The following is a 16,310-nucleotide window of genomic DNA, read 5'->3' on the forward strand; positions in this document are numbered from 1 at the left end:
AATATATGTGAACTGCTGTATGAAAAGTAAATTTACTCTGTAAATCTTCACCCAAATCCTAATAAAAAGAAAAAAAAAAGAAAGAAGTAAAAAAAAAAAAATCTTCAACAAAATCCTAGCCAACAGACTTCAACAACATATCAAAAATACAATACATTATGATCAAGTGGGGTTCGTATCAGGTATGCAAGGATGGTTTAACATTAGAAAAACAATGAACATCATCAAACACGTAAATAAAACAAAGGAAAAGAACCGCATGATCATATCAATCGATGGAGAAAAGGCATTTGAGAAATTCCAACACCCTTTCCTGATAAAAACTCTCAGCAAAATAGGAATAGAAGGGACATTCCTCAACATAATAAAGGGCATCAATGCAAAACGAACAGCCAACATTATTCTCAATGAAGAGGAACTGAAACCATTCCCCTTGAGGACAGGAACTACACAAGAATACCCGCATCACCACTTCTATTCAACATTGTATTAGAAGTCCTAGCCAGGGCATTAAGGCAATAAAGGGAAAATCCAAATTGGTAAGAAAGACGTGAAACTAACCCTATTTGCTGATGATATGATCCTATGCCTAGAAAACCCAAGAGACTCAGTAAGAAATCTACTGGAACTAATTGAAAGATTTAGCATCATGGCAGGATACAAGATCAACATCCAAAAATTAGTTGGATTCCTCTATACCAGTAAAAAGACTGATGAAAAAGAAATAAAGAAATCAATAATATTTACAATAGCAATGAAAAAAATAAAATACATGGGAATAAATTCTTACCAGGGACACAAAAAACCTGTACAAAGAAAACTATGTAACTATAAAAGAGATTGTTCAACAAATGGTTCTGGCAAAATTGGATATTTATTTGCAGAAAAATGAAGCAAGATCTTTACCTCACACCATATATAAAAACTAACTCCAAATGGATCAAAGATTTAAATGTGAAACCTAAAACTATAAAGTTCCTCAAGGAAAAACTAGGGGCAAATATAGAGGCCCTAATATATGGCATAGGAGCTCTGGTAGCATAGTGCCTAAGACACTTGACTGCTAACCAGAAGGCTTGCAGTTCAAACCCACCAGCCACTCCCTGGAAGGAAGATTGGGCAATCTACTTCTGTAGTGATACTGCCTCAGAAACCCAAGGAGGGGTCGCTGTGAGTCGGATCCAACTCAACGGCACATAACAACAACGACAATATATGTCATAAACAGACTATCAAGCATAACCCAAAATGCACAAAGAACATAAGATAAACTAGATGAATGGGACCTTCTAAAAATTAAATCATTATGTGCTTCCAAAGACTTCTCCAAAAGAGTCAAAAGAGAACCTACAGACTTGGAAAAAATATTCAGCAATCATGTATCTGACAAGGGACTTATCTCTACTAGGGACTATCACACACTGCTAATAGGACTATAAAACAATACAACCACTGTGGAAAGCAGTATGGCAATTCCTTAAAAAGCTGGAATTAGAATTACCATTTGAGCCAGCAATTCCATTACTAGGTATATATCCTAAAGAAGTGAGAGCCAGGACAAGAACAGATATATGCACACCCATGTTCATTGCAGCACTATTTACAATAGCAAAAAGATGGAAACAACCTAGGCGCCCATCAACAGAAGAATAGACAACCAAACTATGGTACATATACATAATGGAATATCATGCAACCCTAAAGAATAACATAGAATCTGCAAAACATCACATGACATGGATGAACCTAGAAGACATTATGCTGAATGAAATAAGTCAATCACAGAAGGACAAATATTGTATTAGCCCATTTTTGTAAAAAGTCAAGGAAAGGTTTATATATGGAAGGAAACTTTCTTTGGTGGTTATGAGGTGTGGGAGGGGAAGGAGGGGGAACACTGTTAGATAAGTACACACACGTATTGATTTGGGTGAAGAGAAGGGCAATATACTAAATACGAGTGATCACCATGGTGGCACTGAGGAAGGGTAAGACATAGAGAGGTACATGGAAGGTACAGACAACAAAGATGAACCCTTTTGTACATACAGTACTGCCTTGTCAGTGATAACAAACACTGATCTACAGGTGGATAGATGGCTAGACAGGCTGAATGATTAGGTATATGCCAGAGGGGAGAGGGGACTGGCCATGACCATGTATAGGGTTGGCAGACAATGTTTATACAAGTACATTTGTATGTTCGGGAGCTCTGGTAACATAGTGCCTAAGGCATCTGACTGCTAACTAGAAGGCTGGTGATTCAAACCCACGAGCCACTCCTCAGAAGGAAGACTAGGCAATCTACTTCCACAGAGATACTGCATTGGAAACCCAAGGAGTGGTCGCTATGAGTAAGATCCGACTAGACAGCAGTGAGTTTAGTTTATTTTATTTGCATGTTCTATAAGAATTCCCAGGAATATAATAGAGCTGACAAGGGACAAGGTTGGCCACTGACAGCTACCCAGAGGGAACGAATAGTTGGACCTGTGGGCTTGGGTCCATAGACATCAAGCTTCATTGGCATAACATACTACACAAAACATTGGCATAACATACTACACAAAACATTGTTCCACATCCTATTTTGGTGGGTAGCAACTGGGATCTTAAAAGCTTGTGAGCAGTCATCTAGATGGAACGATAGGTCTCTCCTTGTTCAGAGCAAAGAAGAATGAAGAAAACCAAAGATTCACGGAAACAGTTAGTCCAAGCTACTGGTACACCATGCGATCCTCAGCCTATACAACTATGACACCAGAAGAACTAAATGGTGCCCAGCTATCACTGTCGATCACTCAGAGGGGGATCTATGTAGGAGATCCTGGATAGAGTGGGAGAACAATGTGGAAGGAAACTCAAAATCATTTGCAGGGGGAAGTGGAGGGACTAGGTTTGCTGGTCTCATAAAGCTTGATGGAACTACTGAGACTATGGCCCCTAACTGCCCTTCAGGTCTGAAACTGAACCCACACCTGTGGCTTCCACCCAAACAAAAGACAGGCATATGAGCTGAACTTTGACACTAGGCAGATACACTCCTTGGAGAGAACACTCATGGGAGAATAGAAGGGTTGTGCATGTACAGGGAAACAGCTCAGGGGGCAGGAGTGATGGAAGGAAGGACACAGGAAGAGGTAACTATGGCGAGGAACTGGGAGGGGAGCTGCTGCACTGTAGCAAATTGTAGTCAATGTCATGAGACAAAGTGTATGTGAGCTGCTGTATGGAAAGTGAATTTGCTCTGTAAAATTGCACCCAAATCACAATTAAAAAAAAAAAAGAAAGTAAGTTTTGTAAATTTAATTGCAATTATTTTAAAAAGAAAGTTACCACTAACAGTATAATAGTAAAAATAGTTTTTTTCCTCCAAGATCACAAGCTCTTCAGAAAAAAATGTTGGAAATACAGAAAAGTTTTAAAAAGAACCTGTAAAACCACCAACCCCTCAGGGGACATCATAGTGTGTTTCCTTCCAGGAAAACAGTACTTTAAATTAAGGTGCTTTTCTGCAAATCTTCTGCTGGTTTCTGACCTCTAGAGAGAATATATATTCTTTAATGTATAATCAAGACAAATGTGTCAGCAAAGATACTAAGATGTGGTTTCTGGTATCAAAGAAACACATGAAGCAATCAGCATCTACAAAGAGTTTTTTTTTGTCTTTGCATTTCTTACCTGGTTATTTTCTTCATCCTCAAATACAAAATCTTCCTGCATAACTTCATTGTCTAAATTAGTGCTAGCCACAGGTTCTGAACAGTCTCTGTTACTCTCACTGGCATTAATAATATCATCAGCAATATCAACCCTAGTAATGAAAATTGAAAAATCTTATCAGGACAAATGCTGAATATGTAATGTCTTTAAAATAAATAATTATCAATAATGATCTGAAACTTTTTCTTGTTAAAGAAAATGTATCCTTTTCATAAAAATCCATACTCTGTCTTGCTAACTTAGATTATTCAATTTACTAAGGTTTTTTTCCCTCACTGTAGAATACTGTTGAAGACCTTGTCTGTCATTCCCTTTGAAAATTTCCAAAAGCAATGAATGGCTTTGAAAGTATTTTATGTGTCAAAATGATTTCTCTTACAAACGCACACTCCCAGTCATAATGACCTGCTTGCTGTGACTAAAAGTCTAGTACTAGACACCACAGTATCCAGCTCCTTATCAAGTACAACAGAAATTATGTCCAATTGCTGATTTTTTATCTTAAATTGTTTAGAATACGCATCTTAGCTTACAAAGACATCACCCTCTATGACAGAACATGAGTTATTTCCCCAGTGATGAGAACAGAATATTGTTTGAATACCAGCACAGATTTATGGGATCCCTATCTAAGTTAAGGCCAAGAGAACAAATTCTCAAGAATATGCTTCTATCACCACCTTTGAAACACTTACCCTTTCTAACTTTTAGATACTGTGGTTTTCCTTCATATTCAGCTGAAATACTTCCTACATAATCTAGTTGTATCAGTAATCATGGCTTCAAAATATACAAACCAGAGCCACCACATATATTTGCACAGGCTGGCAATACCAACTATGAAGACTATGGTGTCTTCAGGGCACTCCTGTAGTTGTACAATATGACTGCTAAAATAAACATTCTGAAAATTGATTTTTGTATCTAATAATATCTTCCAGTGTCACTCTGTATTTAATAGCTATTCTAGTGGACTAGATATATGTAAGGAGTTCCTAAGTAGTACAAACAGAGCTCTGATGACACAGTGGTTAAAGCATTCATTTGCTAATAAAAAGGTCAGCAGTTGGAACAGTCACTCTGCAGAACAAAGAAGAGGCAGTATGATTCTGTAAAGATTTATAGCCTTGGAAACCTTACTAGGCAGTTCTCTCTCCTACAGAGTTGCTGCGAGTCAGAAATAACTCCATGGGAGTTAGGTTGGGTTTGGTTTAAGTGGTGCAAACAGTTAAGCACTAGGCTACTAACCAAATGATGTCAGTTCAAACCTACCAAAAGGCGCCTCGGAAAATATACGTAGCCCTTTTAAGAACTTTTTTTTTTTTTAAACTTTGCTGTTGGGTACATCTTTCTCACTTGTCTATAAATTGAAAGCTGATATGTAAAAAAATAAATCACTACATTGTGGTCTCAGCAGGAATCACATATGATCTTAAAAGACAGGGCTGAATAACAGGAAAGGAGGTGAGGCTTTCCTTTATTTAACAGTAACAGGTCAGAGGAACAGTAGCGGAACCTCACTCATCCCAGGTGCCTTTAAATCACACAAATTCATCTAACAGCTAATCTAAAAAAGGAGCCTAGTAGCAGGGGATGATAACTTAAGTAACAAAGGAGGTTTCTGCTCACCATTTCATTCAATGATCATATGCCCCAGATTGAGCTCTGGTGACATAATGCCTAAGGCATTTGACAACTAACCAGAAGGTTGGCAGTTCAAATCCACCTGCCACTCCGTGGAAGGAAGACTGGTCGATCTACTTCCCTAAAGATTTACCATCTCGGAAACCCAAGGAGCGTCACTATGAGTCAGAATCGACTCAATGGCAGTTAGTTTGGTTTTCTGATCTGGTACCTCCCTGTCTAACTCACTGCATGTCTCTCACAGTGTTACCGTATCTTACACTAAACATAAGTCTACTTTTTTAAAAAGTATTTTTCATACAACATCGTCCTTAAAGATTAATTCAGTACTTCACCTGGCATTCAGAGAAGAAAAACTAGCTCAGTTGGACTTAACAAAAAGATACTATATATACTAACTTAAAGGAAAATTGAGAAGATTTTCAAGGTTAATTAAGTACATACAATTTATATAAAAGTGTATACAAAGTCATTTTTCACAGTGACTTTCAGAAACCCTCAAGTAAGATGAGACCCCATTATGTAAGTAAACATAGTTTTTTTAAGATAACAAAACAATTTTATAACCTTTAATATATAGCAGTAAAATGTTTTTAAAGTTTCTTACTGGTTATTAGATCTTTCCCCATCACAATTAATACTTCCTGCTTCATTATTACACACCAGACTTTGCTGTTGTAAATTCTTAAGTTCATGATCTAGGCTGCTCTGCAGATCAAAAAGGTGTTGTTCCACAGCTGCTCTAATTGTTCTTTCTAAAATGCTATAAAACAGAACACATTTTAATGACAAGTAGTCACCTTAACTAGGTATTTGGCCACATAAACATAAATTTTAAAACCAGTATTATTATGGTAGCTAAATGGGTAAACTGAAATATAGAAAGAATACATGTTACTGGCTCAAATTTTAAAATGAAATTTCCCCCAAACAGATGATCCTATACAAATCAATCACAATGCCACCAATACTGCTGGGGGTGAGGAGTATCAGCTGTCCCAGTAATTCATTGCTCACTATTATTTAGAAGATCATTTAAATGGATAGACTTTTTAAGGCTACATTTAAAAAGCAAAATAGTTTACCAACATTCAGCTAAGTAAAGGGAACTGTAAGGGCACTGTCCATATATTTTACATGAAGTCTATTTTTTTTTAAATGAAAACTTTAAAAAGAAAGCTCTATTAACATTTTTTCAATTATTTCAGATGTTCAAAAAAATTATCTAAAAAAAGCTCATCTTTATATTGTAAATTAACTCAATGGGCTCCTTCTTCATTTGTTCCTATTACTGTACATAAAACACTACTATCACTGTCTTATAAACGGTATTTCCTCTAAAGTGAGCACAATGAACACATGACTTATTTCTACAGATTAGGAATATTTAAAAAATTTTTAAATGTGTCTTCTTTAAGTATACTACTTACTCTGCAGAAGCTGGTAAGATGCTGATGGGAGATATATGGGCACTGCAATCAAAGAAAGAAATTAGCTATAAAACTTTACAATACTAAATGGCTCCAAAATGTGCTGAAAGCTGCCACATTTGTATTATCTTGACAACACCAGGAGAGCATGCACTAAATTTCATGTTTTCAATTACACCTCAGCCTGCAAATATTTACTGAATCTGGTCTTGAACATAAATATCATTATTACTAACAAGATTTTTAAAAAAAAGTATTTACTAAATATTATGGGCAAGCAGCATGATATGCATTTATCTCATTTAACAGTTTACTCCAGGAATTACAATTATTTTCCCCTCACCACAAAACTGAAGCTCATAAATGTTATGTTAATTAACTTGCCCAAATGCACACAGCTTCAAGGGTCAGAACTGGGACCTGAACTCAGGTTGGGGACTCTGAAGCCCCTGTTATTAATAACTATGCTTCACTGCCTTTTAAAACCCCAAAAAGTTACTAACAACAAACATACATATAACACAGCATGAGTATTTCTGAGTATGATTCTATTTTCCAAAAAAAAAAAAAACCTATTTTTATAACAACAACAAAAAAAACCTAGTGCCATCAAGTCAATTCCAACAGTTTCCAAGGCTGTAAATTCCTGCAGACTGCCTGGTAACTCTGAACTATCAACTTTTTTGTTAGTAGCTAAGCACATAACCACTGCACCACCAAGGCTCCCTCATACAAAAAGACCATTAAGTATACATATTTTATGTATCTATATAGATATCTATTTTTTTTAAAAAAATTGCTGTTGAGTCAATCACGACTCATAGCAACATCATGTGTTAGAGTAGAGCCGCTCCATGGGGTTTTCTTGGGTATAATCTTTACAGAAGAAGATTGCTAGGCCTTTCTTCTGTGGCACCACAGGGTGGGTTTGAACCACCAATCTTTAGGTTGGTAATTGAGTATAAACCATTTGTGCCATCCAGGGACATTTATAGATATCTATAACCAAAAAACCAAACTCACTGCCCTTGAGTCAAATTCCAACTCATAGTGACCCAAAGGGGCAGAATAAAACTGTCCATCCCAAAGGGTTTCCAAGGCTGTACATCTTTATGGAAGCAGGCTGTTTCATCTTTGTCCCACAGACAAGCTGGTGGGTTCAAACTGCCAACCTTTTGGTTACCAGCCAAATGTTCTGATCACAGTGCCACCAGAGCTCCTTATATACAACTGTCTATATCTATCTATATATAAATACCCATGATTATCTATATGTCTACCTTGGAATATATACATATTATTACCATCAGGTGCCAGCAAGTAGATTTTAACTCACAGCAACCCTATGTGACAAAGAAGAACTGCCCCCATAGGGTTTTCTAGCATGTAATCTTTATAAGGGCATCACCAGGTCTTTCTCCCACAGAGGGGATGGGCTGAAACCACCAACCTTTCGGTTAGCAGCCAAGTGCTTAGCTGCTATACAACCAGAGTTCCTCCATATGTAGATAGATAGAGATATGTAAGCCAACTACATCATCGCATGCCCCCTTAGAGAAACAATGACTTACTCAAAGGTTGGAGGAAGAATTACTAGTAATGAATTTAAGTGAAAAGTAATATTAACTTATTAATGGATATATGTGATTATTTTCCAGTAACATATCAAACAGTGTTTCACTGTTTTTATCGTCCAATTCTTTGAGAAGTGGATGGCCCCTTCCTTCTTCCCAGCCTGTCTTAGTCTGGAAGCTCTGCTGAAACCTGTCCACCATGGGTGACCCTACTGGTATTTGAAATACCAGTGGCATAGCCTGCAACCTCACAGCAACACACAAGCCACCACAGTACGACAAACTGACAGATGAGTGGTGGCTCCAACGATGGGCTCAGGTATAGCAAAGATTGTGAGGCTGGCACAGGATGGAGTAGTGTTTCGTTCTGTTTATCTAGGGTCACTGTAAGTCGGAGCCAACTTGACGGCACCTAACAACAACAACAACAGGTGATTGTTTTAAAAATCATCTATCAGATAAGAGGTGATTGCTGTTGTTATTAGGTGCCATCAAGTCAGTTTCTACACATAGTGACCTTATGTACAACAGAACAACACACCACTTTGGTCCTGTGGCCCCACCACAAGTGGTGTCCAACTTGAGGCCACTGATGCAGCCACTGTGTCAGTCTATCTCACTGAGGGTCTTCCTCTTTTTTGCTGACCCTCTACTTATCCAAGTATGATGTCCTTCTCCAAGGACCGATCCCTTCTACAATCTGGTCCAAGTATACGAGATGAAGTCTGGCCATTCTTGCATCTAAGGAGCATTCCACTATACTTCTTCCGTGACAAATTTGTTCATTATTCTGGCAGTCCACAGTATATTCAGTAATCTTTGCCAATACCATAATTAAAATACATCAATTCAATAAAATACATCAATAAGGTCTTCCTTATTCATTGCCCAGCTCTCACATGCATATGAGCCCACTAAAAAGACAATGGCTTGGGTCAGGTGCACCTTAGTCTTTGACAGTGGCATCTTTCCCTTTTACACTTTAAAGAGATCTTTTGCAGTAGATATGCCCAGCGCAGTAAGTCGTCTGATTTCTTGACTGCTGCTTCTGTGGACATTGATTGTGGATCCAAGGAAAATGAAATACTTCACCATGTCAACCTTTTCTCCATTTATCATGATGTTGCTTACTAGTTCAGTTGTGAGGATTTCTGTTTTCTTTGAGATGTAATCCATATTGAAGGCTCTAGTCTTTGATTTTTATCAGTAAGTGCTTCAAGTTATCTTCACTTTCAGTAAGGAAGGTTGTATCATCTGCGTATTGCAGGTTGTTAATGAGTCTTCCTGCCATCCTGATGCTGCATTCTTCTTCACATAATCCAGCTTCTCTAATTATCTGCTCAGCATATAGACTGAATAAGTATGATGAAAGGATACAACCTTGACACCCACTCTGCCTTATTTTAAACCATGCAGTATCCCCTTGTTCTGTTCAAATGACTACTTCTTGGTCTGTGTAAAGGTACCCCATTAGCACAATTAAGCATTTAGGAATTTCCATTCTTCAAAATGTTACCCAGATTTGTTATGATCCATACAGTTGAATTCCTTTGCATAGTCAATGTCAACTAGTCAACAGTCACAGTCAACTTAAACTTGCATAGGAGCAACTGACAGTCTGTTCCACAGTCTGCCCCTGGCCTTGTTGTGACTGATGATATTGCGCTTCTCCATCGTCTCTTTCCACAGATGCAGTCAATGTGATACCTGTGTATTCCACCTGGTGAGGTCCACATGTATAGTTGCCATTTATGTTGTTGATAAAAGGTTTCAGCGATGATCAAATTGTTGGTCTTACAAAATTCTATCATGCAATCTTCAGCATCATTCCTATCACAAAGGTCATATTTTCCAACTACTCAATGCTTCTTCTTTGATTCTAACTTTTGCATTCCAATCACTATTAATTATCATGCAAGTTGATTGCATGTTTGGTCAATTCAGACTGCAGAAGTTGGTAAAAATCTTCAGTATCTTCATCTTTGGCTTTAGTGGCTGGTGTGTAAATCTGAATAGTAGTATTAACTGATCTTCATTGTAGGTGTACAGGTATTATCTTATCATTGACAGCTTTGTGCTTTAGGATAGATCTTAAAATATTCTTTTAGATGATGACTACAATGCCATTCCTCTTCAATGTGTCATTCCCGGGATAGGAGACTACATGATTGTCTACTTCAAAATGGCCAGTACTAGTCCCTTGCAACTCACTAATGCCTTGGTTATTAATCTTTGTGTGTTCCATTTCATTTTTTTCACAACTGCCAGCTTTCCTAGAGTCATACTTTGTATATTCCACATTACTATTATTAATGGCTGTTTGCAGCTGTTTCTTCTCATTTTGAATCTTGCTATATCATGAAGTTCTTGAAAGCTTTACTCCATCCACGCCATTAAGGCTGCCTCCACTTTGAAGGAGGCAGCTCTTCCCCATTCATAGTCCAAGTGCCTTCCAAGCACCACTTTTTTGTCAGTTTGTTGTATTGTGGTGGCTCATACGTTTCTGTGATACTGGAAACCATACCACCAATATTTCAAATATCCACAGGGTCACCCATGGTGATGGGTTCAATGGAGCTTCCAGACTAAGACAGACTAGGAAGAAGGAAGAGGTGGTCCACTTCTGAAAAACTGGCCACTGAAAACCTTATGGTTAGCAGTTAAACACTGTCTTATACACTGCTAGAAGATGAGCCCCTTAGGTTGGAAGACACTCAAAAGACAGAAGTAACATGTTTAAACAACAGTGTATCCCTAAGCACATCTGACACCAGAGCCAACACATAACTGCATAGAATGACTCTCATGCAACCTGTTTCTTGACCTGTACAATGTCACCACACAACTGCAGAACCTCTTAGCTGTCTTAAAAAACTAACTACTAGCCCAACAAAAGCACTCCATCCTGGACAGCATAAAGACTTCAATGCTGGCCCTGTACTCTTCACAAGATGTAACAGCATATGCCACTGGGAAGAGGGAGGATGTTCTCATGCTACAGACAGAAAAGGCAAAGTGGACACTGTAAACCAGACTAACTCATAACTTTGTTACAGTGATTGTGTTCCTCCTATTTTCTTTTGATGCTTTCTGCATCATTTAGTATTTTGCCATTAGAATCTTTCAGTGTTGCAACTCAAGGCTTCAATTGTTTCTTCAGTTCTTTCAGCTTGAGAAATGCTGAGCATGTTCTTCCCCTTTGATTTTCCCCTCTGGTGCACCATGGCCGATTGCACCAAGGGGTGTATCTCCATAGAGTAGGTGGGTGTATTGCCCTGGGTTGGGTGTTCTGCATGTAAGTCTTTCTACTGTTGGGCTGAGAGCCAGGCCTTGGAAGCAAGTCCTATCCCAAGCCCGAAGTGTATCTCAGGGCAGGTTGGCAGGTTTTTGTTTTTTTTTTTTAATAAAACTACTACTCCTCAAGTTTACACACTATTTTGGTTATCTATGCCACTCTAATAGAAAATACCACAAATATGTGATTTGAACAAATGGGTTTATTGTCTCATAGTCTAGGATGCTAGAAGTCCAAGTTCAAAGTGCTAGCTCTAGCAGCTGGGTGAAACCCTTCAAATGTGGCCTTCAGCTCTGCCTCTTGAGCCCAGCCCACTGGAGCTGGAGGCATCTCTTCACTCAGGCAGCTGCTGACTGCTGAAATTGTCAAATCCCAGGTCTACAAGTAAAATGGCACAAGCCCAAAATTATCAAACCACACAGCAGGCCACTAATTCAAGTTCATTAACAGTCCCAAGATTGGCAGACATGACAGGCTACTAAATGACAACTCGGCTACACGCATAATTCAAGCATACCAAAAACTGCAAAGACCTTTCTCAAAGCTTCTTCTTATATACAGGAAACAGACCACATCCCTAAGGCAGTTACTCAGCTGCTCCAGTAGATTGCACTATAGAGCTGATTACCAGTCTCATGGGGAATAACTACATCCAGTTGCCCAGCCACTCAAAACCAAGCCCAGCCAAGCTGACACACAACTACCACATGCACCAACCACTAGAGCCAAAGAATGAACTGAAAGTTTTTCATCAACTTCTGCAGTCTGAAATTGACCAAATATGCAACCAAGATGTATTAATAATTACTGGTGATTGGAAGGCAAACGTTGGAAATATGGAAGAAGTATCAGTAGTTGGAAAATAAGGTCTTGCTGATAGAAATGATGTCAAAGAACTCATGATAGAATCTTGCATGACCAACCACTTATTCATTGCAAATACCTTTTTAAACAACACAAACAGTGATTATACACATAGACTTTGTCAGATGTAATACATAGGAATCAAATCCCACTATATGTGTAGAAAGAAGTGATAGAGAAGCTCAGTATCATCAGTTAGAACAAGGCCAGGGGTTGACTGTGGATCAGACCATCAACTGCTCATATGCAAATTTAAGTTGAAGCTGAAGAAAATTAAAACATGTCCACAAGAGCCAGAATGTGACCTTGGTATATCCCATCTGAATTTAAAGACCATCTGAAGAACAGATTTCATGCACTGAACACCAATGACCGAAGACCAGACAAGTTCTAAGACAACATCAAAAACATCACACATGAAGAAAGCAAAATGTCATTAAAAAGGCAAGAAAGGAAGAGAGACCAAAATGAATGTCAGAAGAGACTCTGAAACTTGCTTTGGAAAGAGTATTCATAGCTACAGCAAATGGAAGAAATGATGAAAAGATCTTAACAGAAGATTTCAAATAGCAGTTCAAGAGAACAAAGTAAAAAAATTATAATGAAATGTGCAAAGACCTGGAGATGGAAAGTCAAAGGGGAAGAACATGTTCAGCATTTCTCAAGCTGAAGAAACAATTGAAGGCTTGAGTTGCAACACTGAAAGATTCTAATGGCAAAATACTAAATGATGCAAAAAGCATCAAAAGAAGATAGGAGGAACACAATCACTGTAACAAAAAGAACTACCTGATGTTCAGCCATTTCAAGAGGGAGCATATCATCAAGAACCAATGGTACTGAAGGAAGAAGTCCAAGCTGTCCTGAAGGAATTGATGAAAAATAAGGATCCAGGAATTGGTATACCCACTGAGACGTTTCAACAAACAGCTGCAGAATTAAACATGCTCACTTGTCCATGTCAAGAAATTTGAAGACAGCTACCAGGCCAACCAACTGGAAGAGATCCATGTTTGTGCCCTTTCCAAAGAAAAGTGATCCAACAGAATGAGGAAATTATCAAACAAGATCATTAATAGCACACAAAAGTAAAATTCTGCTGAAAATAATTCAAAAATGGCTGCAGCAGTACACTAACAAGGAATTTCCAGAAATTCAAGCCGGATTCAGAAGCAGACACGGAATAAGAGATATTACTGTTGATATCAGATGGATCTCGGCTGGAAGCAAAGAATACCAGAAAGATGTTTATCTGTGTTTTATTGATTATGTAAATACATTTGACTGTGTGGATCACAACAAATTATGGATAACACTGTGAAGAACAGGAATTCCAGAACATTTAATTTTGCTCATGAGGTACCTTTACACAGACCAAGAGGCAGTCGTTTGGTATGGAAGAGGGGATACTGCATAGTTTAAAATCAGGAAAGGTGTCTATCAAGGTTGTACCCTTTGACCATACTTATTTGATCTATATGCTGAGCAAATAATCAGAGAAGCTGGATTATGTGAAGAAGAATGTAGCATCAGGATCACAGGAAGAATCATTAACAACCTGCAATATGTAAATGACACAACTTTCCTTGCTGAAAGTGACAAGGATTCAAAGCACTTATTGATGAAAATGAAAGACTACAGCCTTCAGTGTAGATTACACCTCAACATAAAGAAAATAAAAATCTTCACAAGTGGACCAATAAGCAATATCTTGATAAAAGGAGAAAAGAATAAAGTTGTGAAGGATTTAATTTTCCTTGGATCCACAATCAACATCCATGGAACCAGCAGTCAAGAAATCAAACATATTGCACTGGGCAAATCAACTTCAAAAGACTTCTTTAAAGTGTTATGAACAAAGATGCTACTCTGAAGACTAGGGTGCTCCTGACCCAAACCATGGTATTTTCAGTAGCTTCATAATGCATGTAAGAACTAGAGTGAATAAGGAAAACCACAAAAGAATTGATGGTTTTGAATTGTGGTGCTTGTAAAGAATACCAAAGGTACCATGGACTGCTAGAAGAGCAAACAAATCTGTCTTGGAGGAAATACAACCAGAATGTTCTTTAGCAGTGAGAATGGCCATATTTCATCTCTCATATTTGGTCATGTTGTCAGAAGGGACCAGTCCTTGGAGAAGGGTATCATGCTGGGTAGAACAGAAGGTCAGAGAAAAACTTTAAGACCCTAAATGAGATGGATTCAGACAGTGGCTGCAAACATGGGCTCAACCATAGCAAGAATTATGAGGATAGCACAGGACTGGGCAGTGTTTCATTCTGTTGTACATAGCTCGCTATGAGTCGGAATCAACTTGATGGCACCTAACAACAAAAACAACATAAAGTTTGAGACCAAAAAGTTTTGCAAACTGCTGATTTAATCTGTCACTCATTGGTGGTTCAATGGTAGAATTCTCTTTTTCCATACAGGAAAACCCACATCTCATGCACAGCCACTGTCAATCTGTTAGTGGGGGCTTGCATGCAGTTAGAAAGCTGAGTAAGTTTCAGCAGAGCTTCCACACTCAGAGAGACTAGGAAGAACAGCCTGGCGATCTACTTCTAAAAACCAGTCCATGAAAATCCTATAGCTCACAAGAGTCTGATTCCCAGCTGATCATGGAAATGGCACAGGTCTGGGCCGCATTTCATTCTGTTATGTATGGGTAAATATGAGTCAGAGGCCAACTCAACCACAAACCATGATCTTAGCATATAAACTAACCAACTCCATAGGTTTCTGTGCTACTTGTGAACAGAATTCCAGAGTAAGCTACCTAGTATTTCCAGTACGTTTGCACACTACTTCATAAAAATACTCAAAAAGATAACACATACATAAAATTTTTAAAATTAAGGCCAAGGACTTCAATATACATTTCACCATAGAAAATACACAAATGGCCAATGAAAAGATGCTCAAGGTCATTAGTCATCAGTGAAATGCAAAACAAAACCGCAATGAGATTATCACCTCACTCTCATTACAACAGCTATGATCAAAAAGCCTGAAAATAAAAGGTGTTGGTAGGATGTAGAGAAAGTAGATCCATCATTCATTGCTGGTAGGAACGTTAACACAGTGCAGCCACTGTGGTAAACACTTAGGCAGCTCCTTAATGTTACACACAGAATTACCATATGACCCATTAATTCCACTCCTAAAGTATATACCCAAAAGAATTGAAAGCAGGGACTCAGACAGATAGCTGTACACCTATGTTCACAACAGCTATTATTCATAATAGCTAACAGCTGGAAATAATCCAAGTGTCAATCAACAGGTGAATGGATAAACAAAATGTATTATCCATACAATAGAGTAATATTCAGCCATAAAAAGAAAAGAAGTCGATACATGCTACAACATGAACCTTAAAAAGACACTATTGAAGTAAGTCATACACAAAATGACAAATATTGTATGATTTCACTTACATGAAATATCTACAATGGAGACAAAAGGTTCTCGGGGCTGGAGGGAAAGGGGGAAGGCAAATTGCTGCGTAAGGGGTACTGAGTTTATGTTGGGGTAATGAAAATCTTTTGAAAACAAAAAAGGAAGAAAATCTCTTGAAAATAGCTAGTAGTGATGGTTACAGAACATGGCCAATAGAATTAATGTCACTGAAAAGTATGGTTAAAAAATATTGGTAAGGAAGAAGTCAAACTAATCCTATTTGCTGATGATATGATCCTATACCTAGAAAACCCAAGAGATTCAATCAAAAAACTACTGGAACTAATTGAGGGATTTAGCAACGTCGCAGGATAT

The 16,310-nt window shown here is 38.1% G+C and overlaps 1 protein-coding gene across 1 annotated transcript in view; it reads right to left on the bottom strand.

Annotated features, from left to right (window-relative positions):
• The window catches only part of FAM13B (family with sequence similarity 13 member B), a 118,716-nt gene that overhangs the window by 80,026 nt on the left and 22,380 nt on the right, over positions 1–16,310 (bottom strand). The window contains exons 6-8 of the mRNA XM_042780718.1: positions 6,798–6,839; positions 5,975–6,130; positions 3,682–3,814 (exon numbers count right to left, since the gene is read on the bottom strand). Coding sequence (XP_042636652.1) covers positions 3,682–3,814; positions 5,975–6,130; positions 6,798–6,839 — 331 coding nt within the window. The remainder of the gene's footprint in view (positions 1–3,681; positions 3,815–5,974; positions 6,131–6,797; positions 6,840–16,310) is intronic.

The sequence above is a fragment of the Orycteropus afer genome, unplaced genomic scaffold (genome assembly GCF_000298275.1).
Source record: "Orycteropus afer afer isolate SDZICR_OR568_19922 unplaced genomic scaffold, OryAfe1.0 scaffold00056, whole genome shotgun sequence".
NCBI lineage: Eukaryota > Metazoa > Chordata > Mammalia > Tubulidentata > Orycteropodidae > Orycteropus > Orycteropus afer.